General features: G+C 39.7%; 1 protein-coding gene across 5 annotated transcripts in view; it reads right to left on the bottom strand.

Moving 5' to 3' along the window:
- The window catches only part of ST7 (suppression of tumorigenicity 7), a 164,382-nt gene that overhangs the window by 95,890 nt on the left and 40,818 nt on the right, over nt 1-27,674 (bottom strand). The window contains exon 1 of one of the 5 annotated variants that reach the window (XM_067315076.1): nt 21,174-21,248. The exons of the other annotated variants lie outside the window; for them this stretch is intronic. Coding sequence (XP_067171177.1) covers nt 21,174-21,195 — 22 coding nt within the window. The 5' untranslated portion in view covers nt 21,196-21,248. Of the gene's footprint in view, nt 1-21,173; nt 21,249-27,674 lie in introns of those variants that run through there. 5 annotated transcript variants of the gene reach the window in all.

Here is a 27,674-nt window from a genome sequence, read left to right as displayed (position 1 = left end):
TCTCCTTTTTCATCATCTACTTTCTTGACATTGTCCTACCTAGTGGGGACAAGGTTCTTCTTGATGTTGACTGTCAACAGTAATACTTTAGTAAAAGGAGTGCTTAGCTCCCCTCCTTACCCGCAAGGGATGAAAACTTCAGCTTCTTCAACTTTGACATTTGCTACAAGCTGAGGGCAGCTGGTTAGAAATGAGCCCAGGTACCCTGTACCTGGGTATTCACATACTTTCTCTTTAATAAATAAGGAAAGCACCATGCATTTATTAGTGTGCTTATATACTAATAAGCGGCTGTAAGTGGTTCAAAATCTAACAGAAAGTTCCCTGCATCACTAAATATCCTGAAGCTTTATACCTGATACTAGCTAAAGCCTTGTTGATTCACTTTCCTCCAAGAGTAATATAGAATTTGAAGCCCAAGGGTGTGTGTTAAGATTGCCTCAAGCCTTTCTAGCTCTGCTAAAAAGCCAGGAATTTTCCCCTTCTCTGACACCATTTCGATAGCTGTATGGGTCCAAATCCAGCAACCTTTCTGGATGTCTCTGGGATCACAATGCAGCCCAGAATCGCTGCAGCACTGTGATGAAGCCTCCATGGAAATGGCCCTCTCCACCCTCGATGAGGGCTTCAGAAAGACTCATTGGGAGACAGTCTAACAGTGTCTTCCACAGGCCTATAAGAGCAGAATTCCAAATAAGGTTACAATCAGGTTTTTAAGGTCACTTAAAACAATACCTCAGGTAAAAGATCTATGTAGTGCATGCTGGAAAAAAATATATGAAGGTGCTACCTTTTCGAAAAGATTAAAAAGCCAATCTATTTTACAGAGACCTGCAACCGCAGCATTCAAAGCACATCTGATAGATGCATCTCTCAGTATTCTCCTCCAGTCATGCCCTCACTGCAAGCTAGAATCTTCCCGCCAATCTCTTTGTGGGTTGTTAGCACTAAAAATAACTTGAAGACATCTATTTGATTTCCTCAGACTGCTTTTCACCTTTAGAACTTAATCTTTTGTCTCCTTATATCTTTCTAAAGAACAATATGGGTGACTAGAGAGTGAGCACCATCACAAATTCTTCAGAACAGAAGCCTGAGATGTAAAACAATGTTTCTTTAGGCTGATCAGAACTTTTTTTTTTTTTTTTGGTAAAGCCTATTTTCCTTTACAGAAATTTACTCCTATTAAGAAGGGCCTGTTTTTCATGTTCCTTTAGCATGTTTTGTAGATGGCCTCAGAGATGCAGATAAATAATCTGGAGACTTTCTTGGCGCTAACTGAACATACTCAAAGGTAATACATCTTTTAGTTAAAAATAATGGCTCTGTCTATATACTAATGGGAAGTATATTAATTTGAATGAACTACAAGTATGAGCAGTGACAACCACCAAGAATATGAAGTCTTAGATTAAGACCAACTGTTGGAATTTGAGTCATCTGACTTACCACTCAATATACTGATACACAGGGCAATGTGAATTTATGCAAATTAAATGAAAACAACTAGGTCACTAAGTTATCAGCACATTTTGATGAGAAAATGTTTCTTAGGATAGTAAGATGCAAACATGGATCAAGATTTTTTGAAAAATACCTTATAATTTTGTAGGTTTAAATTGAGGCACTTTAAAAGTTTCTAATTTTGAGGAACAGAGCCCACCTTCTGAACAGTAAGACCCTTTAGAGTGCCTTCAATAAAGCACCCAATAAGACTGGATTAAAAAAAAAAAATCACCATGAGTTGGTTTAGCAGAAATACAGTGTTTCATTCATGGTAGAACATTTACAGGTAGAAAAGGAGAAGCCAAAAACCAACTAGCAATTATCACACAACCTCTCTAACAAAAAAATCCTTCAGCATAAACTCAACATGGATCTGAACAAACATAACACTCTAAAAGATTCAGGGATGTCTAAACCATACAACAAGGTGTGTTACAAAGTGCCCTAAATGACTGCTTAGTGTTTCAGAAACCCTATGTGGTGTTGCAATATGATGCCATGCAAAGATACTAACTTTGGTCCAAGAAAACAGCAGCAAAACCCCATTAAACAGCCTATTAGATTAATTAGCTCGCGTACAGTGCCACACTGAAGAACAATATGCTTTGGTATTACTCAACTGGCTCACTTGAAGCTCTCTCCACTGCACAGCATAGACATACCCTTTGTATGAAAACCTTAGCTCCATTAAGTCAGTGACCAAACACTTGCTGACTTGGTTTGCCACTCAACCTTTATATTAAATTTCTATCTTCTGCTTTTTTGGAGCTAAATATATTGCTGTATGCAGAAGGCCTCAGGCAGCAGTTGACTCTAATAAGGCCATTTCCAAATCATAAAAGGCCTCAGATAAAATGTCACATTCTTATTTATTTGAAATGTTGAAAAATTTCAGTCTTCTCAGGCATAATTAAAATTTAAGTTCTGTATATGCCTTTTCCCTCTGGAAAAATAATGATCTATCTTTTCAAATGAAAGCATGTTTCTGTGATTGGCATCTGACAGATTTCATTAGAGTTAGATTTCTTTGAAAGTGATCTCTATAATTCTGTTTAATGTAGAACTCCCTCTGTGCATTTTATTTGTGTGTACAGTGAGTATGCATATCTTGCCCATCTTTTACTTTTCTGATAGTAAAGCTGTTTCTAGCATGAAACAGCAATACATTGAAGTAAGCAGAAATGTCATTTAAGTGTATGAATTATATGGACTGTGTATTTTATGGAATTAGTGTCTAACAGCTTGTTTCACTAGAGCTCTCTTAATACCTGAAAGACTGGTTTGCTGTTCCAAAAGAAAACTACTGACCAATACCTTCACGATTCTTCTACTTTCTGTGTAAAATTGCGATCATGGCAGCCTACTCACACACATCACTGGACAAGGACATCTATTTAGATTGCTGGGATTTTCTTGTGTATGCACCAATATGCTAAGTATCAAAGTAGGAGAGTAGTTTTTTCCCCACTACTATGAAAGAGATTCAAGTGACCCATTCAGATTTGCATACCACAGTTCTAATAATTCTGATATTTGAATGCTCTTTCATTCGGTACTTCCTGTGGTTATTGTAATTATATTTCAGGACCCACTGGCTGGGAAACTCAAATGACATGATATGAAAAGAATAAAGTTACTGCCAAAGTTTTAATCTCTAAATGTCACAGACAAGAATTTACTATGAATTTGCACCAAATTTTGAGGTTTTTTTATACTACATTTAGCAACATTCAGTAATCATCCTTTCTATTACATTCCTCCTTCTTATAGCTATTGTATTATAGTTATTATTATGCTCTGGTCATTTATTATATTGAACATTAAGAAAAGGGCATATATCAAGACCAAGCATGCCGGATTCTTAAGTGATTCCTACAGATGTAAATCCAGAACTTCAAAGGACTTTTCTTCAAATGGCCCTGAGGTAAACCATGCTCAGAATCTGGAATCTTTTATTCATATTTTATCAGTGTTATTCAGACATATTATTAGCAGAAATAATTAATACTTACTAATAATAACCATTATTATTTTGATCACAGGAAGTAAAATTATCTACTTGGGACCAAAATACGCTTGCATCTTTCAGTAAGTTATCAGGGTTTTCCATGTGTGCGACACTACTTTTATCACAGGATAGCCACATATGTATAATCTGATAGTTTACATGGAAATTCATGTTTTTTTTCACAGGAGCTCGTTCTGGTTTTGCACACCAGGGGAGAAGGCACAGTTATGCTTTTTAGTGCATATAGGGTTGAAAGAGAAGGATTTGTTTTGAATCAAGGGAAAATATGCAATGAAGGAATCTAGAAGTGCCAGTATATTAATACATGACTGAATACCTATGCAGAAGACACAAGCAGTTGGTGAGCTCGGTGTCTCCCTTTCTCCCAGTGTTGAATGTAGTCACAGATATGGCAGCAACAGACGTTGCCACAGATATTACCAATAAGCTTTGGGGGAGAAATGGAAGTGGTAGGAATCCAGTCTCCTATAGAAAAAGGCAACAGGAAGAACATCTGAAAATGTAGTCTCTTTCTTTTCACAAAAGATAGACTAGTCAACAGTTGCGCAGATCTTCCACTGCACTTAAGCAGACAGTTGCAAATGCTGTAACGGTGCAAGGATCACAGAATATCCCACAAAGCCATAGAAGGAAGGAAACCAGTAGCATTGCTTAATAGTCTGCTTATTTTACAGTCAAGTGGATTGCCAAGCAACTAAGCTGTAACAAGTCTCATATTTAGGAGAAGAAATGTTTGTCTTCTGTCTGTTGCTGCTTGCAAATGGCAAATGTAGAGTATTTCTAAGCCAGATTATTCAAGTACAGCATGTTCCGCATGCCCTGAGCCCGTGTTGCTGAGCGGCCAGTGTTAATGACTGGAACAGTTGACACACGCGCCTTGCCAGAGTCCAAGTTTATCATCATCACTGTGACTTTCACTCTCTACTGCTCAAAACAAAAAACAAAAATAAAAGCCCTGCAGTTACTCCCACACTGCTTAACACGACCAGATCCCTTTAGGATTACATAAACTGCATTGCCCTTATGACAAAGAGGGCTTAATTCAGTTGCCTCACCACATGCATCTAATGCCATTCAAGACGGCACAAGGTATGTGATACACTGACACAGGACAGACAAAATATGCCTCTGGAGGCCAGGTGAAAAATCTTAGGGCCAGGTGAAATGGCTCCAGATGTCTAATTTAAGCAACTGTCCTGAGCCCCAAAGGACCCTTTTATGTCTTGCATCCTTCATTGGCATTTCCTACCAATAAAAATGTGTTAGTATTGCTATTAAAATACACCTATATAAAAGTACAAATGTATACAGTGTGTACATTTGGGAGCCCATCTTAAATCACTTTTGAAGACTAAAAATGTAATGTTTCTTTCTTCTGAATACAAGCAGACCTTGAAGAGTCTCATCCAAGAAAACTGTCTTGTAAAAGCAGTTCTAAAACCTGAAGAAAAATGTGACTGGGCAAACATCAGGAGGCCTGAAACACTTCAGTACTTCATACCGTCAGGTCCTTATGCCAAGGCATTCTGCTGCCGGAAAATGACAATGCAGCAACAAAACAAGCCTGAGTCCTACAAGTAAGTGAGGCCAAAATGACCCCAGCCTCGGCCCAGGGACACCTGTGTCATTATTTTGAGGATAAATCTAGTTGGTCAGTCTCAGCACTAATAATCCACAGGAGAAGATCTGATTATCTGAATGCTTGATAGACATTTGTTATCTCATTAGTGGCTTTTCAGGAAGCAACTGACTAATTTTATTCAGAAGATGTGCCTTTTTCTTTAGCTCAGCTATCTGATAAGGAAGAGAGAAGCTAGAGAAGCTATGCTGTCTTCTTTTCCAGGATTCTGCCTAAGATTTAAGGTGTTACTGTCAAGGAATGAACAAAATTGTTAAAATTTAAGGATTTAAAACAATAAGCAAATGTTAAAACTGATTTTTTTTGTAATTCATTATTTCCCTACAAATAATAGGATCATATTATTGACAAAAATGCTGTTTTCCTTCAATCTGAAATGATACTAATAATCAAAGTAGAAATAAAAAATGAAAGCATCCACTGGCTGTTCAATGCTAAAATTTGATTGGAATAAGACTAAAATGTCTTTGCTTGGGAAACTGCTGCATTTAAAGCCACTGTTTTCACTTCCAATTTTACTAAATTTCATATCCGCGACTCAGTTCCTCTCTTTCTCTCCCAGCATTAAAAAATTATTTAAAAAAAAACCCTGACAACAGAAATTCCCAAACCCAACAACTAACAGCTAGCCTTCTTACTGAAACACTCTGTGTGTTACATAGAGGATGTAATGTAATAGATAAGGTATTGCTTGTTTATTACATAAACATACATGTGTCCTTATTCTTTTACTTGAAAACTGCCATAAACACAACTAGAGAACACAAAAATAGGTATATAAATAACTACAACATAAAATTCTGTCATTGCTTTGACCAAGTGCTTCTCTGCAAGCAAAGCAGCTATCCTCCCCTTAGAGTGCCAGCATTGCTACAGCTCACAACAGGCAGCTGCTAAACATCTTTTAAATCTTGCTCTAAGCAGATGGAATTAGTGACTGTAATTGGAAGAAACATTACGCTTTGTACATAGATATTTCGGTGCAAGTGCTTCCAGCAGTGAAACTGTAACAGAAAAGGCAGATTCTCTCCCTTACCTGTTAAAGGCGACCTTTGCCAGTCCACCCTGTGTACAGAAAGTCCCATTGAGAAGAAAACTAACTATCTACCAAAACAGAGGTAGGATTTGCTGAAAAATCTCCTCTCAAAACTAGATGTTTAACAAAGTAATCCACCAAATAATTCCACAGCAAATCTCATGTGCCTGCTTGTAACAATACAAACCACCAAGCAATACTACCAAGGGTTGGCCTGAAGACCAGCAAGATGCATGTGCCACAAAACAAGTAATTTTCGTGTCATAAATGCATCAATCATCACGCTAAGCCTAATCAACACAACTGGGTAGAGTAATGGGAGTCAGTCACTAGCAACAAATAAAAAAAGGGATAGGTTCAAGATAAAATTATGCAAGACCACTGAAGTCTTTCAGGCCAAATAACTGAAGGCCAAGTCACAGATAGCAATCATTATTTTCTGTGTATGTCTGTATTTGCTTCTGAATATAAGAGGATTTTTAGAATAAAAGCACAACTATCCAGCTGCAATTTCTCAGTGGGGCCATACCTGGTGATGCTGAATGGGTGAATAGGCCTATGCTCAGAAATCTGAATTCTGAGCAAAAATGCTCACAGAGCAGCTGGTAGCTGCAGGACATCTAATCAATAAGTAAAGACTTTTAGTTATTTTCTCTTAACTACAAGATGCCAGAAGATCTAAAGCAAGCAATTGACTGACAGGGATCTTACAGCAGATGCAACTGAAAGGAGAGGAGGCATCACTAAGAGAGACATAAATGCATTTGCTGTATTCACTTGTTCATTAGATAAAAAGAAGGGGGGGGGGAAAGATGCAAATTAAATGGAAATGCCTCATTTTCACAGGAGCTGAAAATAACGCAGCAGCACATGGGAAGGCACAGCTGGTACTCAGGCTTATTGCTACCATCAAGGCTGAATGGCTATCAGGATTAAGAAGGAGCCAGGCTAAAACAAAACAGCACCAGGCAGTTTCTCCCCTCCTTCCCCGCTCCAGTTCTGCAGTTCTGCTCTTCCCTGCTAAATACACGGTTAACTCACATCCCACTATTAATTCAGTTTAAAACAGCAGATTGCACTGATCTGTACAAGACTACCGACTGGGCTTGTGCCCATTCTTTTACAGCACAGATTGCTTCCAGTATTGAAGATAGAACCATCTGGGAGGAAAAGCACATGCTAGGCTACTTAATTGGTGCTTTCAGTAAAACAGAGTACAGTCAGGATTGACAGACCTACAGAAAATAATGAAGCAGTGATCATAAAGTAAGGGAAGGAAAAAGGAGCATGCCCCCAGTCCGAACTCTGAAAAGACTGGGAAATAAAATAGCATTTGTGACAAACCCCTCAGCACTGCATAAGCTTTGTTGTTGTCTCTTCTCCTGGTAGCTTTTTTAGAGACATCTAGAGCCCCATTTTCCCAATCCAAGCAGGAGCAGGGGACGGGCTCCATGGAGATGATAACCTCCTGTTCACACAGCAATTGAGGTCTGTGAGATAACATTTACTATGGCAAGTTATCTACTATACGTCTCATCTAGATGTCAGAGTTAAAGGGAGACTGGTGTCTTGATTTTAATTTCCAAAATGGCCTCATTTAATAAAATCACTTCAACAGCACTTCCAGATTTTCTTTTTTAATTTTATGCTTTAAGAATGTCTCTTGGTTTCTTCATGGGAATTGCAGCAGTTCTTCATTAAATGAAGTGTGAGCAAGGATTTATGAATTCCACCATCAAATCTGTTTGCATCTGCCTCCCCTAGCACTTCTCTCATCCTCCCCTCTGCTATACAAACGTATTCCTGCTGCTTTACAGCCTATTCAGCAGATCAGATTTTAGCCCTCACACATTCTAAATCCCCCACAATTTGAGAATTGACTATTCCAGGATCTTTCATGTTGCGGACTTCCTTCTCTCTTCTAGCTCTTCATGCTTCCCAGATTTTCCTGTTGCTGAAGAATGAAGCTGATTTGGCCTCCTCCTTCAGACTTACAACTGTTCTTATGCTTATTTCAGCGTCCACAGTTCAGCTGTCTAGCCAATATTTGATTTTAGGACAGCTTACAAATATTTCTGTGCTCCATTCCCTTTTTGTCAGAATCTCTAAAGTTTTTAAACCAGTTCAAGTTCAGTAATTGGGTCCAGAATAAAACCTGAGTTGCAGACTTGGTGTAAAGACTAGCTTCATGTTTTCTGCTCTTATACCACTTTGGACAAAGGTTTAAGTACTGCATTAATTCAGGTAATGACTTCATACATATACAAAGGCCCTTCTCACTTAGTGCTCTCAGAATTGTCAGTGCTGTGCTAGTGTTGATCAACAGAAATGCATCTGGGACTTCACACAAACAAGCATCTTAGGGAAGCATGACCCTATCTACTGGTGGGGCAATTAACACTACCTAGTATCCATTTTTATGGCACGTTCCAAATGTACAAGGTTAGCTTTGCAGAAACATCACCAAAGGGCCGATTTCTGGGCAATAAGATCAAAGAAACCAAAGCTATTCATTTGTTGTGCTTAGAAACTGTAGTTCATCTTTGGCAGATAAGAACTTCAAACGCTCTATCAAAGGTGCATATTAAGAAACCCAAGAGCATAGCAAACAAGCTAATATTTCATTTTGAGTTTCTGAAAGAAGTGTTATGAAGACCTTAAAAACTAAAGCAGTAAACCATATCATCACTTTTATACAAATGTTATTTCAAAGTACTTTGACCTGTCTGCACCCACATTTCTATAAAATATAGTTCATGGACATTCTTATTTCAGCTAAGACAGCTTATTTCCATTAATCTTAAATCTACACCTTGTTAACTCAAACTAATCTTAACTGAGAATCTGTGTAGATTTTTTTGTAGCAGCTTAATTAACCTTGTTAAAAAAAAAATCACACTTTTAGTTAAACCTAAGTAAGGACACAAACTTTGTAAGAGATCAGGTACTATTTTTTGAGAACAGTAATCACAGAAAAGGCTGATGTTATCAATCAGCCAAAGCTCTTAAGAGCCCAACGCAAAGGTTTTCCACATACATTTAGGACAAGACTTTCATTGCTCTATACCGTATTGGCATGATTTTCCAAAAGAAAAAGCGACTAGCCACAAACTGACAATACTGAAACTTGACTGTAGTGACTCGTACCATAAGGCACCTGCTGTTGCTGGCTTATTTTTGGACATTAGCATCCTACAGTAACTTGTGTGAAATTTTGCACAGAGACAACCAGATAAAATTTCAGTTCATGAAGTACATGTTTTGACTTGGCTCATGTATGAGGCCCTGGAAAAAAAAAAAGTTTATAAAGAAAAAAGGAAATTAACTCTATGTTTGCTCATAGCTAGTGCTCCACTTTTCTTATAATGAATGAACACAAATTAAATGCTGAAAAAAAGTTAATGGTGATCATGTGTCCCCCCACCTTTTTTTTTTAAAGTGATCTAAAATATTTCTTGTCATATCCTAAATATCTCGTTCACCCATTATTTTTTAATTTAGTGTTTTGGATTGTCGATCACAATTTTATTTTTATTATTTGATTGTTTTGTTTATTTAGATTTCATTTTGAATATATTCACTAATAACTTCTGCAACTGGCCATCTTCATTTTCTTCCGCAAAATTAATTAATCAGACCAATTCTGTGAGTTTGGATGATATAACACAGAAGCATGGCCCAACAACTGTGATTCAAGTTCAGGATTTAAAAGTTATGCATCTTTCCCTTTGAAAGTTACTTCTAGGTGGAACTTCTGAAATAAAGACAGGACTAACCAGGCAATTAAAAAAAAAAAAAAAAAGCAAACAATAACCTCCAGCAGCTAATTTTCAGAGATGAAGTTGCAGTTTATGAAAGACAACTTGGCAGCATAATCCTCTCTTATTGGCACATAAGGTAGTATATGAGTCAGTTGTAATGCAGACTTGCCCATGCCACTCACAATGCTCCTCCACCCTCTTCTGTTAGTATTTCTAAGATGCTTCTGGACCAGAGAGGCTAGTTCAATTTCCAGATGCATGTAAACTTTTGGGCTTCCCACACGTGAGAACAAGAGTCACCACCTGCCACGGTACTGGATTTCCGTTTCTTGGAGGGAAGCAGTTATAAAGACCACTGTTTCACATCAGCCATAGAATACTACATCGGGAGACAGTTTCAGGCTCTTCTTTTACTAGGAGAAAGAAGCCGTGTTAACTTTGGTTAACTTTGGTTTACTAGTCTGTTTTACAATCCTGGTAACTGAGAGTTCAAAAGAAGCCTTTTTTTTTTTTTTAAACACACACACACACAGAGCTTTATATTTATATTGTATTTATATATTATATTTTTATCATATATTGTTAATTATATATTTATGTATTTATATTTTGTATGTTTTTATATATTTTTATACACAGACACATGCACATATATATGTACATGTATGTGTGTGCATATACACACACATACACATATATACACAAATACACACACAAACACGCAGAGGGAGTTTTTGAACTGCTTTGTCCATAGTTGGACTGTTCAATGAAATAAAAACACCTCATTCTTCCTAGTATAAATCAAAACACATTTGGAATACCTGCAAATCAGTGAACTAAAGGAGAATAACTAAAAATGCAGGTACCACACATTTACTGTTAGAATGTAGAAACCAGCTGCTGCTAGCAGTGACTGTCTCTAAAATGAAGGTGACTGCTCTGACATTCCAGATTATAGAGTCAGAGACTGCTTTGTTCCCTCGGGGGAGCATATATGTTTAATGGGATGCCATTAAGGATGGCAAGTCCAAACATTAGCCTTTTTTTCTTCCTGTCTTTTTGCATAGTTCTGTGTGAGTATTTATATACACTTTATTTTATGGAAGAATTAATTAAATGTCACTACAGACACACAAACAAGACATAACCTAACTAAATAAATGCCAGACACTTAGTTCACTAAACTCCCACACTACAGGGCACTGATTTTAAATCTACAGCTTCAATCATCTCTGAAATGCAGCCAAGGCCCACAGAGAATGCAAGTCATTCACATACATGTAATGCCCCCAAATTATAAACTAACGTCTGTTTCCATCAAGATGGGTCACTGCAGGCTGTGACTAACAATGTCCATAGCAAGAACACAAGCTATGGCATGTGGGTGTATCTTGGCACAACAAGAACCCCAAATATTAAAGTATTTATACCTATGAAGACAGATGCCCATTCTTTCTGGTACCCCTCTCTGCCATGACAGATCACAACTACTTTATCCTGGGTAGGTAATTTAATTTCTTGGTCATTGTAGCTCTCATATTCTTATGGGCTGGGGCAACACTCAGTAGTCCCACTATAGAATGGCACCTGTAACTCTTTCTTATTTTACACACCAAAAAATCTTTAGTCCTGGTGTCCTCCCCTTGTGCTATCAAAACGTTCCAGCTGAAGTCTCAGAAGGAAATCATTAATGAGTCAGAAATCTTCTTACAAGAATATGTTCCTATTTGTACTGTCACAGAACCCACTCTTCTATTCTTTCAAAAAAGGACACTGTGTCCTTCCATGTAATCTGAATACATTAGGCCTATCACACTTGGGTGCTTTCTTGGGGGAACTCCCACTCTTGAATGAGATGTTTACAGCTCAGATCTTGCTGATTTTTCTCTGGCTGCTCATTTCCACTGTTCAGAACGTTTTTCCATCCATCTGCACAGGCAGCATGATTATCACCCTCTTTGCTCGGTACATAATAACAGCTTATCTAGAGTTATCACTGCAGACCACGCAAACATCAGAGAACACTGAGAACTACCACGCTGATATACGTTGCTGCGTTACAAGAACACTTTCCCCGGCATAGTTAACCCTCCAACAGACCTTTGCCTCCACTCATTGCTTATAAAATTATAACGGCTTTTTAGTTTAACTGTTTGGTTTCATTTCCTTGTGGATGACAGAGCTCAGTATGGGATCTTCACACATAACTCAACGCATTTCTTTAACAGCTAATTTACATTTCTGATACAGTATATTCAGTTTGATAATATAAATCAAAGCTTGAGAACATTTTATCAACAGCTGAATGATCTGAGTGCTTGGTTATTACATCTGTGCAAATACCATGGCACAGTTTATTACCACTGAGACAGTCTTAGATACCTTACTAATGCCAGTAATAAATGTAGCTGACAGGAAGAAAGGTTAGTTTCCACATTCAGCTTTTTTCATGAATGTTAAATCCTTCTTTTTAGCATGTTCCAGCATGTTAATTACAACAACCTATTTTTTTTTCATTTGTGCCCAGCAGTATTTGCCTTGTGCTAAGTTAGTTCAGAGTCAGCGTGAGTCATGTTAAGTACTGGTAAGCCAGTGATTTATGCAGTTCAGGTTCTGCTTAGGATGCTATCTTCTTACAGCAGTTTTTCCACTCTTGTAGCAGACAGAGATCTTACAGATGGAGTAAGCTGCCATTTCCTGTGCTCCATGGAGCTGTGATATACGCCTTTCCCCTCATAATTTTTCTGCTGCTGTCCTCATCAGACCAGCCTTCATTACTTTAAAAAAATGCAGAGAACATACAAAGTGAAAAATATCTGATCCTCTTTTACTACTGCCATCCAGGAACTTTTAAAATCTGTGACTGAGCACATTTTCCTTTTGCAGCACTTGCATAAGCACAACTCATCAAAAGCAAGACCATATCCTCTTAAAACTCCTTGATGCACCACAAGATGAGTACCCCCCATTGAGATGAGTACAACAGGAAATCCAAATTCACAACAGCTTTCCAAGAACCATTCCTAGTGGCAACATGGAAATCTGCATTTGCTGGAGTGATGACATATATGAAATCATATTGTCATTATAGATGCAAAAATCATTGAGCTAATGAGTGGCAGGTTAAACATGAGATAGGCTAGCAAAAGGAGATGGACAATATTTCCATGTGCATCTTTGAAACCTCCTCATGGCTTCTTAGGCTACAGACCTTCTGAGCACAAAACACATTCTTCCAGAGCTCATTCCCACCACTCTCATTCTTCTTCCCTGTTTGGTCAATCTCTTAAAAAAGTTATAAAAGGCCTACACAAATATGAGAAATCCCAACTGTAACAGCAGTAGTTTCTTTGAAAAACTCACCAACTTTGTCCCATTTTCATACTTTGAGGATCACCTCAATATCTTTCATTTCATTGCACTGGGGAAAGATTGTCCCAAGCACTGGATTTCTCAGTGGAGGTCAGACTTACCACAGTTTAATTTTACAACACTGCCTTACAATCTCACAAGTGTTTCGCTTCCATTTCCCATGTACTGAATAAAACACTTGCTATGCCTCAAGGTGCCATTTCAAAATGAAATCCAAAGAGAGCCTTAGGAAATCCTAAAACATCTTTCCATATAATGCTGGAAAGCAACTGGCACATTTCTTGGTCCAGTCAGATTATGGCTTCACTCACATTCCCAGCTTTTGAGCATATTAATTTGATCTTCTAGCATAAGCTTCACCTTGATGAAACACATCAAAGCAGCCATTTTCCCACTGAGCTACACTGGATTCCAGGTAGCAAGTGTTGTCTATAGTTTCACAGCTTAATTCTCTATTACAGAGTCTTAGTGTCCTATGGGCATTTCTGCTAGTGAATAGTCTCTTGCTACAGATATTGACCTCCATATGAAAGGTTCTGAACAGTGATGTTGTATCAGTAGTTTCAGTAAACAGGAAAAATATCTGTTCATCCTGAAACTTGGAATATTATCTCCCTGAGTCCCAAACGCTCTTTTTATATTCTTTTATAGACCTTTCCCTGCTTCAGTGTCAAATAAGGGAGACCAAGCAGGGTATTCAAGCTAAGAGGAAAACGGAGAGCTTAGACTGTTCGGAGACCATGTTATTAGCTGTGCATAGCCAGTAATCACACCAAAATTACATCAAACTCTCGTGCTTCTACACCTGTCTCAAATACTATGATGCTGTCCCCCTACTACTGTACTTCCTATCTGGGTCATATCGCCCACTGGGACTCTAACAGCCTTTCACCCATCCTCGGGTGTAAAGATTTATCCCTATTCCTAGTTTTATAAATTAATTTGGTCAAAGTTCAACACTTATTTTGACCTTGCACTATTTTGTAAACATGCAGATGGATTGAGGTGATATCTTTCTTTGAATCTAACACTGAGGTTGGTCCTGCTTTGAGCAGGGGGCAGATCCCGTCAGCCTAAATTATTCTAAGGTTTTAGCTTAGAAAGATTTCTACCTTTCAGATCTTTACCTAAGATCTGAAAGATTTTTCATCACCTTTAACCAATCACAGGCCTCTCCATTAATTAGGGCCAATGCTTTTAGCTACGGTAAGCACTAACTGCAATTAGACAGTCTGAATAAAGAGTACCCTATTCACTGCCTGCAACTTGAAATTTCTTCCCAATTGCAGAAATTCATGTGTGAACACAACCTCACAGGAGATTAAAATTTTATTCCATCAGTAACTTTACTATCCTTGTAACCTCTAAACCACTGGGATAGAAAAGGTGATCTAGGGCTACAAGGTCCAGATTGCCAAATGCATGAGTCAAATTTAGCCTGCAAGATGTCTCCATTCGTCCTAGCAGTTTTTTCCTGGTGAGAAAGAAAGGGCAATGCACACTTCCTAAACTTTCCAAGCTTGTAAACTGCCCAGCATAGTGAATTTAAACTGCAGTTGGTGCTTCTGTCTGAGAACAGAGAGATAAGCTTCAAGCATACTTTTCCTGAGTGCAGGTATGGCCAAGCACTTGGAGACACCACCACAGCACAGCTGATGGTTGGGGGGTGATGGGAAGAGAGGTGACCAGGAAGATCTCACACTGTTCCCCGCTGCTGTGGAGTTTGAACCATAAAGAATTGAAAGGGTGTCACACCTGAACTCTAGAAAGACTCTCTCTGGCTCAGCTACGGCTTTCTTGGGCTAAACTATCTATCCTGTGCTTCATTTTAGCCATGGATAACATTATTACCTTCACAACACTGATATGAAAACAATTTTTATTGTACCGCTACAGAGGATGATGTTTTAGGAAACTTTTGGACAAAGGACCATTGGCATTTGGAGGTTGTGGGCATTAGCAGCGATGTCACCTCACCAAACTGAGGCCTGAGAGTCAGCCATGCTACCCCCATGACTCACAGACCCCCAGTTTTTCACACAAGCAGCATCCCTGCTCTTCGCTAGCAAAAGAAACTGGAGGAGCACTGCTGCCTGAGGATGGAGCAAAGGGCGGGTAAATACAGTCCATGTCAAGTTTATCCTTCTTCACATCTCCAGGAACAAAGAGGCCATGAATTTAGAAGCCCAGTTCTGAGGAGCACAGAGGGGAGCACTGACAAGAGACGTGGAACTAAAGACAGAGAAAACCAGGGTACAAGAACCATGGTATTCAGGTAGTAACCTAGTAACTCTAGTATCATCTGTCTTCAATTACATTTAGAATCACACCACTATTGTGGCAATGGTAAGTTCTTCACTGCTAGCCCCAAAGCTGTGTGATAGGAATGACATTCCCTACCTCAAAGGAGTGCTGAGAGATTAAACATTCAGTAATTTGCAGCACCAAGGTATTAGTCTTAAGTGAGACAGGTAAGTGTCTACATAGATAGAATAAGGACAGCGGCATGGCTGACTTCTGAAAGGCATCACTCCTGTACTCCAGTTTCAGAGTGGCTGAGACTTCCACACCTGACTACACTCAGCCCAACAAAGGCAAGCATCAGATAGAGTAATACAGCCAAAGGAGCATACATAAACTGCAGAACCCTCTCATCTCATGCGTCTATTTAAAAACATGCATTTATTTATAAAATAATATCAGGGTACCCCTTGCCATTCAGTAAATCCTCGAAATCTACTGTAAAGTAGAGGGTGAGACTACATTTTCCCTCTGAAAAACTCTGAAGTTTTATTGTTGAATTTGTCAAGTTTATTACAGCTCCTGCAATCTCAATCCCTTTCATAATCCAAGTTTATTCTGGCATTTGAAGCTGCTGTAGCTAAGCCAGTCTCTTTGACCCGGTTCTGCAATTTGTTCAACAGTCCTGACTGTATAGGGCAGAGCAGGAATCTCAGCAGCTGACTGTGTTGGTTTAAAGTTACAGCTTCTGATAGATTCCTGTAACCTCTCTTCCATGTACAGTGGCCTGAGAAATCAGTGTAACATCATTGTGAAATTGTGGCTGTCATCTGATGCCAGGTACCCGTACTTACTATTATTACTGGTCTTGGTAATTCAGGATTGCAGTGGGCCATTTATGCTTAAGAATGCAACGTTTTGGTCATCTGCGAGTTCAATGGAGCCTGCTTTCCCCATGGCTGATGTCCCACCACAGCTCATGCCACTCTGCCCTGGTTCTGCCTGTACCCTGGCTTTGTGGTCCCAGCCGCCTTGTACCAGCACTGCTGCTCATCCTATCCCCTGACAAATCAGCCTAGGGAGCAAACACTGCCCAAACTAACCAGTTGAAGAAGTAACCAGACTTTGGCTGGCTCTGCCATAGGTTGGGATGAGTACCCATGCTGGGGCAAGGGAGGAGGCTGGAACGGAGGTTCTGGCAGGCAGCGGTCCCGGTGCTGACCATTTGCTCAGCTACAAAACTGTGTCCTGGCTGAGCTGCTCCCAAAGCGTGAGGCTTCAGCTCCGCTCTAGCACTTGTCCGGAAGCTTCAAGGAGATTGTCTCTTTTAAGGTGGCAGAAATTGCTCTTAGTATCCAATACTAAGGTCTCTCGTTCCTCCATTGTTGACTTCTGCTATTTTACACAGAATTTTATAAGACTATTTTCCCAGTGCTATAAAATATTTTGGTTGCAACCATTTCCTTTTATTGCATTCCAACTGAAAAGGAATTTGAAAAATGGATAGGAACAAAAGCACTTTCTGAAAAGACAGATCAGAAAACAGTACAGTGAGCCTGGGACAAGTACAGAAGCTTTTCCTGACACCCTTCAGTGGGCAGGGTTTTACTTTCTCCACAGGATTCAACCCAGCTTCCCTCTGCCCCTCTCCCCCTGGAGACCAGCCTTCTCAGAATTACCCTGATTAAGGAAGAAGTTCCATTTGTCCTTATTTCTCATGCCCTTTGGCCAGCTTTAGTGTCCCTTCCTCTGCTTTCCAGCATGGAGCTGTTGTTCTGCCAGACAGGGCACCACAGTGAGCATTTCCCTAAATAGACCAGACTGAAACAACACCTCCCATATAACCCCCAGCTTCTAAAAAGGCCCAGTTTAGCACTGCTGCTCCATTATAATACCACAACATGAACAAACACAGCAGCACTGGAAACATCACCTCAGTCTTTCACCATGTGTGTGGGGGTTCTCATAACAGAGCTGGGGCACAGCTGTACATGTGCCCATGTAATTTCCTCCCTAGAGTTTCCCACCAAGTTATTCTGTCTGGAGAATCTGAGGCACACCTTATGCAAATCCTAAGACATGCATGAATCAAGCTTTCTACATGCCTCTTTGCTAGTTTTATGGCCTCCAAACCGCACTCTACCCCACTCCTTTTCATTATGAAGAGATTCAGTGGAGCCACATTGCCCCAACCTCCCTGACTCCTTTACAACAACTCCCAGAATTAGTATACCCCACCAAATGTATGGACTGTTCTCACATTCGGTTAAATTGGTGCATGTGTGTTATCTCTAATGTAGGCCTACAACTGTTGCTACTACTAGTCACACAATGGATGGTTGCTGGTTATTTCCCCTCAGGACTGGGGCTGTTTTTTTCTCCTTGAACTGAGAATCATTTTGTCTGAGAGCCTAGCTCTTCCCTTGTTAGGAGAACTATCACTTTGTTCATACTTTCCAGGCTTGGTGTGGTGCTACAACAGTGTCACATCATTTCATGTTGAAAAAGACTTATTCTCAACACAATTTTTTAATCAATCAAATTCCACCTTCTACAGAACCTGAAACAGCTATAGCAAGCAGATAAATCTGTCAAATCAGCTAGAGAGGTGAAATGGGATGGCAAGTTTGACATCCCTGCTGTGTGTGTATGTGTGTATATATATACACACACATACATATATACATATATGTATATATATATACACACACATATACATAGCACCATGACACCACATTTAGTGACATGCCTACACGTGGATCAGCACAAAAGCATTGAAGAACAGCAGCCCCCAGTGTAGGTGTTTCCCATAGGTATTATGAAGAGGACATATGACCAATGGAAAATACTGAGAATGACTGTACAGAAGTCATAGCATGGCAGTTTAACATTTGTGTGGACACTTAATAGAATTTTTATTTTGCATATTCCTTCCTAGCTAATAATGTACTGCTTTAGCATCTCTTTGTACATTATGTACTGTCTTCCCTTCCCTTTACAAACCAGTTTTGCCTTATGTTTGTCTTTCCCTACCTCCGGGAAGTGATAAGCACATGCCTGCGTTTCTCCAATTGCCCTCATACTGTCTTTCATTGCACTTCTGACTGCTGTTAAAAAATAAATAAATTGCTGAATGAGAGTTGATTTGACATTTAAGATATTAAGTGTTTACAAAATAAAATGTTCTAAAAGAAGATATGCTTCACATTTACCTGAAATAACTATTTTTCTTCATTTTGTTGGAGAGAAGCATAAGAAAACATAAAAGCTATAATTCCTAAATACTAAGTGTAAACAGCTAGATTAAAAAAATTAGTGTGCCCATTTCATGCTTTTTGGACAGCTGCAGAAATGGCTTCTGTAGCGTTTTCAAGGATTAGATGATGTTGATTTTCATTAATTTATTTTAACATTATGAAAGCCTATCTAGTTGACCCAAAATGTTCTAGCAAGACAGAAACATTAACAATTAGATAGTGACACTGTTGTCATTTGCTGACTGGAATATGAAGAAGGAAAAGATGGGGCAGGAGGAAACAAAAAAGCCCTTATCTTGATTAAATAAGGCTTTAAAAGAAAAATTATAGGTTTCTCAAATAGCAGTATTCTGCATTACAGTATGACCAAACTGGTTACATAAGGGCTACCCTGCCCCGTCAGCCATGTAAGATACATTAAGACTAATATGAATAATATGAGTCAGGATCACGGAGTAGGTGCCAAGAGATCCCATCCAGGCCAGACATGAACTGCAGTTTCTCAGGGGGCCTCTTTGGCAAGAGGCCCTTGTCCCATGTCCTGACAGAAAGCAGTGGCAGAAGCCGCGGGGCCCAGCATTACACAAAGGCGAGGACATGGCATGGGAGGGAGACGGATGGCGGCCCCATGCTGCTGCCTTCAGCAGCCCAGTTCAGAGGAGCACAGGGAGGCACAGGGCATAACCTGTGCTGGATCTGTAGCAACGATTCATTCTGCATTTAATCCATTTTTAAAGAGAAATAACACCTCTAGACCTTTCTGTTAAACTAGCAGTGGTTGTTATAAAAGCTCCAATCTCCATATTCTAAATTCAGTTATGTGGGAACCATGGAAACAAAAGCAACCACAGCTGTTGTTGGTACAAACCAGTTAGCACACTGGTGATTTTATCTAAAAGCCCTATTTGACAAGCAAGCCCCTTATTGATACACTTCATAAAACAAGAGAGGACCATGAAAATGAACCACACTGAATACTTCTGACTTTGCAAGTATGCAGTAAGTACTTTCTGCAAGAGGATACTAGGTACACAACTAATTTTATCTTGAAGCCTGTTAATATGCATTTTGCACAGACATACACCCATATATGCACAAGCTGTGCCTTATAAATCTGGACGTGGTGTAAACAGATGCAACTACAATATTCATCATTCTTAATCATACTCCATTGACCAAGATCTTCAAACATGTTTAAAACAATGTATGAAAAATGATTCTTAAAACAAAACAAATCTAAAAGCAAATTTTGTTTTTATTCCGTCTGACCTTGACCAGGCATTGTGTCAGAGGAAGTGGGGAGCTGCCACAGTGAAGCAACAGGACCAATTAACTCTTTGGGAGCATGATGTTTTTGACAGCTAGGACTACTCTGACCACTTCTCATTTACAGCCAAGCCACAAAAAGGTTTCCAAACTAACTACATGAAGACACTACACCACACTGCATGTTAGAATGCTCTTAAAAAGCCACTGATTCATATTCAACTGAGAAATGTTTTCAACACACAGTATTGTTTGTACATAAAATACAGGGTGAAACAAATGTTTTATATTTTTCAGTCACTGGATAACACTGGTCTCTATACAGCTGCACTGTCACCAGCGGCATCATTTCCACACCAAGCCCCTGTCTTCATCCTCGACCAGATTTGCCAGGTAGCTAATTGTTCTTCCCATTGAAGCAAAACCAGCTTGTTTGCAATGACATATATCTACATAGCTTCTATGCAGCAGACTTGGTTAGGAAAGGTTAGAAAGAAATTATTTTGAATTTTTCACCCCATATTTAGATTTCCAAATAACCAATTTAATTTTCGATTCTCCAATCACAAGAGGGATCTCAATAGAGCCTCCTTTTTCAAAGAAACAAAAATGAAGAAAACGAGATCGTCTTTTCCTTCAGATTAAATCATTCTTCTTCAGCTCTTACCCATCTAACGCTGCAGCACTCTCCCCATCCCTCAGACATACCCCTTATCATCTGAGTAGCGCATTCATTACAGTGTTTGCAGCTACAGATCATTGACAGATGCGATCTTATCAATTAACATATTCAAGCGAAACTGCCTCTTTCTCTGCATCTTTCAGTGGCCTGAATTCAGCAATGCTGACAGCCCTAAGCTGACTTGCTGCCGGCCTCAAGGATGCACCCACAGAGGACGTAGATGCATCCTCTTCAGCACCTTTAGCCCCTTTGTAAACAGGCTAGAGCCGCTGCTTTTAACTAACAACCTACCGCAAAGGGAATGCAAGTACTGTGGATACAACAATAAGATAACAAGCCCTATACTAAACAGAAAAAGGATGGAAGTGGGATGCATTTACTTACATGAAGATTCAGTGCCAAACATGGCTGGCCCCAGATGCTGCTATTTTAAAAAGGAAAGAAGAAAAAAGAGTGGAAGACAGAGGGAGTGTATGAGAGTAGGGATGAGGCTGCTACACAGCAGGGGTCATGAAGCCAGACAATGCAGTCCAAGCTCTCCAAGCTGCCAGACTCTCCTCTCCTCTCTTCTCTTTTCCCCTCCTCTGCTTCACACTGCAGACAGCTTTTCCTTGCCACCAAAGCAAAGGTCCTTCTTCACGAAGCAAAAGGCAGGAGCTTCTGGTTTAAATCCAAGACATAAGGGAAGGCCAGCGTCCCTTCCGTGTTACAGTGAGGCATAAATAGGTAGCGGACACCAGATACTGCAATCCACAGCCCCTGCTCTCAGTAAGACAATAGCATAGCTTATGCATACACTGGATGACGTCAGGACACTGCAAAGACTGACTGCTGTTAACCAGAGGCTCAGAGGGGGTTTGAATAGAGCAGAGCAATTCAAATGGGAATTCCTTTGTCACAAAATGCAGAAGACAAAGAACCAGACATACATTTCCCTCCGTGATGATAAAATCCTCATCCATGCTTTAACACTCGCACTAGAATTTCTGTGTTGAATTCACACTTCTTTTCTCAGCTGCACAAGATGCAAAGTGTTTCTTTGCAAACACATCATGCAGAATAAATTTCTGGGACAAATGTCCCAGTAGATGCTATGTATGGCATTTTCAATAAAGAATAACCATGAATTTCTATCACTAACTCTCGTTATTTTATCCTTCAAAGACAAATTAAAATCCTGGGCCACTGTACACATTTTCACATCAAAGTGCTACCCAAGTGTTTTTTACTTACACCTATTGTCAGAATACACTGTAGCAATGATCTAACCACATTAAAGAAGTCACATATGCAAATTAAATGAAACACCCCAAACTATGCTGATCTCCATAATATAAAGGCATCCTAGCAACCAAAAAAATATTTTCCTTTATTTTTCTTTATTCTTGTAAACCATCTAAATTTAGTGTTTCTTAGCCCCTGCAAGTGTATTTTTGAGTTTATTGAGTGCATTTTTTCCTGAGACTTAGTAATTAAAAAATGTTAAAGTGTAGAGACAAAGACCTAAGCAGACTCGTTCCAATCCTACTGCAGACAAAAGGAATTTTGGGGGGGGGGGGGGAGTCAAGCTCATGTCTTGTGCTAGCAAGAGCAGTGAAGCAGTAAGTTGATGGTTCAGAAGCTAGCAGACATTAACAGTCATCTTTAAGAATGGCTATCTGGAGGAGTAAAAAATTGGAACGTTTTTAGTAAGTCTCACTGAGCAAGCATATGCAGCTACAAAGGTGGCAAATACTGAAAAGTGCTGCCAGTGGACAAGAAGAAGGGAAATGCACAGGTCCATTAAATAAGGCACTTTACAAAAAACAAAAACAAAAAAACAAAAAAAGCTAAAAACTCATTTCTGATCTTTTGCAGATTAACCATTACCAAACACTCCTACTGCTCTGTTTGCTAAAGATTTTTCTACTGTTTGTGAAATATGCAATGTCACTGTGATCAGCTGGCTGGAAAAAAGAGCAACATTTTGCACTTGCAGAACCTTCCACGGGAGGGTCCCAACATGCCAAATCACTACGGAACCAAATAGCCAGCAGCCTGGGACACCGGTGGCCTGCAAGCAAATGGGAAAGCCAAGTATGACTCACAGACGCAATCCTCCTCTGCCTTGTTAGCTCCCCCGTTCTTGGGGAGGGGGAACGTAGCCCCAGGCTCACACAATGATTGTGCCCAGCAGTGTCGGTATGGACCCTCTACACCCCTGGGCCACAGCTATAGCAAGGAAGGAGGTGCCCCCCCCCCTTCTCCCACCAAAAAAAAAAAGTCAAGAGGCTCTACAGAGCCTGATCTCCTTGTCCTCCCTGTCCTGGTGCAGAGGATTGAGGGGGCATCTACAATGCACACTGGGCTCCTCCAACAGTAACCGCTGTTGGGGCAAAACATTGTCCATCACTGCTTTCCACTCCCCAGTCAAACTGACTCTGTATTCTGCACATAGCAGGAGAATAATTAGCACCACCAGCTGTCAGGAACATTTAAATGTATTTCATCTCTGGAACAAGGCCATGGGAGAGCCCATACCCTGGCATGAGACATCTCATAACATGCTCTGTAATAGGCAGCTTTTATTCTCTCCATTGGCAGACAGGACACTGGCGCACTGTGACTCAAATCAACCCTTAGGTGATGACTAACCTGTTCAATGATAATAAATATTTCCAGTCACGTGGCTGGGTGCTCAGAACCATGTCCAAATTCTTTTTGACCATGCTATAATGGAAGTGGCCCAAAACCTCGGACAAGGACCGTCTTTCAAGGACAGAAGTTTTGCTATTTAGAGGGCTGAACTAGTTATTCTGACAATTTAGAACTATAAACACCGCTTTCAGTTGCTAACAGCTCCCAGCACCTTTAAGCACAAATTGCTGGAACAAAACTCCTAGTGTTAATGTGCAATGGTTTAAGAATAATTTTTGCACTAATGAGCAAATCTGAACTTTCCACAGCACTGTTTCTAAGGAAAGTGCAAAACCAGAGAGCCTTCCAATGACATCCTTTAAGGTGTCACAAAGTCCAGGCCCTCTGCCAAGTTCTCAGTATACTGACGCACATATTTTGTTGAAAAGCCCAAATAGCCCATGCAGTATCTGGGTTTCATAATCTGGTATCTGATATTTCATAATACTCTATTTCATAATTTCATGATAATCTATTTCATTAACATTATTTTTGCTCATTCAGTGTTTTGCACTGTAGAGAAATTGACTCTTGAAAGACTATTGAAAGACTTCCTCTGAAATCCTTTAAGAAGTCTACCCGCAACACTTAGTAAAACAACTTCCAGAAAGGACTAAAACCTGTTTCCTATTTACTGTTTTTGTAGGACCATAATCTTATAGTTAGATTTAGCTGGCCAGTAGAATTAAGAATCTATGTTTTCTAGTTTGAGTTTTGCCATTGGTTTATTCTACAAAGACAGGTAATCTCTTCATACGACAAAGTTTATCTTACACAGCTGTTCAGACAATGTAAATTAGCGCAGAGAAAATGTCAGACAGTATCTTCCATAAATTTTAGCATTGTTATGATTTGCTCACAAAACGCGCAAGACTTTGTTCAAGTAATAGATTCACTTACAATATTAACTTCAATACATTTCTCCACAAGCAAGCATGAAATATTTAAAGCAACAAAAATATATGGTATTCAAAGCTCTGTTATACATTCACATTGCAGGAGAAAAGGATGTGCTCCTCAATCATTGCTACTCTTCAAGCAGCTATTTCCTCAATTTCCCCCTCAAGTGGAGATCTAATCAAAGTTTATAGATACCTGATGGTAAGGTGTAAAGAGGACAGAGCCAGACTCTTCTCAGTGGTGCCCACGGACAGGATGAGAGTCAATGGGCACAAATTTAAACACAGGAAAGTCCATCTGAACCTAAGAAAACACTTTTTCACTGTGAGGGTGACCGAGCACTGGAACAGGTTGCCCAGACTCCATGCTTGGAAATATTCAAAAGCCATCTGGACAGTGTCCTGAGCAACTGGCTCTAGCACAGCAGGGGGGCTGGACCAGATGATCTTCAGAGGTGCCTTCCAACACCAACTATTCTGTGACTCTAATTTATCACCAAAAAAAAAAAAAAAGTGTATGTTTTACTTTGCCTGGATATGTGTGTCTAAATCATAGTACAATTTTTAATATAGAAATTGAATAATGAAATATTAAAATTTTGTACAGATATGAATTTCTGTTATAGAATAATTTCTCTCAAGGAAAACTGTGCAAGCAGGAAATTGTGACCTACTAACAGAGGCAGACTTGTATACATTCTTTATGCTGATCCATTAAAACAAAAATCTTTATTCTCTCTTGCCACTACAGAAATATTTCATTTTGAGCTTAATGCTCCTTTTCCACAGTAGAAACTGTGGGAAAGAAAAATGAATCCATTAAATCTGTGAGGTTCTCCAGTTATATTGGAATGACATGCTCATCTTGAGAGGGGAAGTCTAACCAACCTCCCACCATGTTAAGAAAACTGACCCCATACAGTCAAGTCTCCAGAGGGAAAGGAGAGGATGATCTTGATCATCTTCAAAGATGGGGAAGGATTTTTATTTATTTATTTAAATTTTGCTTTACTCTCCAAGTCGCCTGTTCTGTAAGGGCAATAAAGTTTTTTTAAGGCATTTTTGGTGCTACTGGTAATCTCTAAGTGACTGTGCAGTAAACCATATGATTTGGAAACTACCAAAAGGAATTTATTTTGCCTCCAGTAGTGCTATTTCCCACTTAAAAGTGTGGAAAGCTTCCAGACTTCCAATCATGCATGATGTGGAGATCTCCAGCTTCTATAGCTTTGTTGTCTCTGGCAACAGCTGCCACAAATTATTGATCTGTAGGACAGCAACCAAATAAAATACTGCAGGGCCTTTTTTCAGGCACTAGAGAACAGTGAAGGGAAATAGCACTTATTACTAAGCTAGAGCTCCTTGATTTTACACTTTTTCTGGCTCAGTTCTCCTCAACTTCACTGACTTTTAATTAACTTTAACAAATGCTACTGATGAAAAAAGTTGAAATGATGAACATATCAGGGAGAAACTATAGTAAGAGCAAAACTTTAGATTCTCATCTTGCGGGATCATGTGTTTACATTCAGAACAACCCCCCACAACAACCAAGCCACAAAGCCTACACTGATGCTACAAAGTCAAGTCCCCTGAGACACTGACATGAACAGTTATACATCTGCGTGTTAGTTTTCCACCAGGGTTCTCATCTCCCTCACTGAACGGAGCCAGGATCTCTGAAGTGGCACCTCTCTGTGTCACGGACTGAAAGCCATCACCCAGAGAGGAGCTAACACAGATGCAAGGTGGAAAGGAAGCCCCAAGGATGGCTTCCCAGGCAGTACTGCCATGGAGGGGCCTGTTCCAAAAAGGTCCCATAGGGTCCATTGACTTGGATGATACAGAAATAAAAGTGAAGGAGAGCAATGTTTCATTGTAAGGAAATGTCTGAAATGCCAAGCATGGGAACTTCCCTGTTGTCCAGGTCAGCCAGCTCGGAGCTGAGAAACCAGGACCCGTGAGACTGCCAGGAGCTCGGCTGGTCAGCTGTGAAGAAGAGTACCCAGGGAGTGAGGTAGCTGGGGGCTGGGAACATGCCCCACGGGAGCTGGTGGCCTGCCACGGAGCCAAGCAGCCCAGAAATACAGGCAGGGGACTGGGCTGGCAGGACAGCGGAAAATAACCCTGAGTAATTGAGCTCTCTTGAAGTCCTTTGAATTTTGTGTTCTCCTTGTAAACAACTCTTATCACCTTCTGTTAGAGGTTTTCCACAAGCATTCCCTTTCTTCAACCATCCGTTTCCTTATTTCATTTGCACAGAAAGGAGTCAGCTGGCAGAAAAAAAGTCGAAGTCTTTACTCTGTTCAACATATAAAGAGGATTTTTTTAGACCAGACTGATTTATTGACCACAGGACTGTTTTTTCTATTATTATTTGTTCTTGAACTGAATTTTGATATATTGCTGTATAGTTTATATTGCATTTCTGTAATTCACTCAGAATTTGGATTCTGTTTTATGCAACAAATTCTTCTGCGTCATCTTTTACCTAATGAATGCCTAGAAAAACTACATATTTTGAGCAAGCCTACACATGCACACACAAATGATAAGAGGGACTGAAAAACAAGTACTTAATTCTGCCATCCAAAAAATCTTTTTACATCTGCGTTGGTCATTATCTGAAAGTTAAACTTCAAAAGACAGATTTCTCTCTTTAAGAGATACAATGAACCACAATAGCTAATTATTAAGTTATTGCAATGATGTCTTTCAACTTCAATTAAAAAAAAAAAAAAGAAAAGGTCTTAGCTTCTACATTGCTCTACACACGACATTGCAAGCCATTCATCAGGGGCACAGAGCAGCTCTGCGGAGATGTTCAGCTATTAACAGGGGAAGCTCTTCGTGTTCTGCACCTCCCAGGACACCTTTCAGCAACATACCTAAGGGAGATGAAGCTCCAGCAGTTACAAAATGGTGAAGAGTTTTACACATAGAAAGTTATATGGAAAGAATATTACTTCAGTTTGCACCTGCTTAGTTTAATGATCTTGAAGAATCCCCCAGCCTTGGGCTCGTCCTGTCACCGGACAGCATGAGCGCAGAGCCTAGTGCTAGAGACATCGGCAGGCAACAGAGCCTTTAATACGTAAGCAACACTGTAGCTACTTCTGCACTAGCCCCTAGGCACTACTTGAATACACAGGGTGAAGTAACAGAAAGCAACATGACAGAAATATATTTCCATTCCTTACAACAGATGATATAGAGCAAGTCTACCACTTTCAACAACCACTCCCCTTCCAATATTCAGTGTCAGCTGAGCAGATATAGTAAGACTGGTAAATAATGCAGTATTATTTTA

This window comes from Apteryx mantelli, chromosome 1 (genome assembly GCF_036417845.1).
Source record: "Apteryx mantelli isolate bAptMan1 chromosome 1, bAptMan1.hap1, whole genome shotgun sequence".
NCBI classification, from domain to species: Eukaryota; Metazoa; Chordata; class Aves; order Apterygiformes; family Apterygidae; genus Apteryx; species Apteryx mantelli.
The sequence above is the reverse complement of the archived record's forward strand: the minus strand, read 5'-3'. Positions and strand labels throughout refer to the sequence as shown.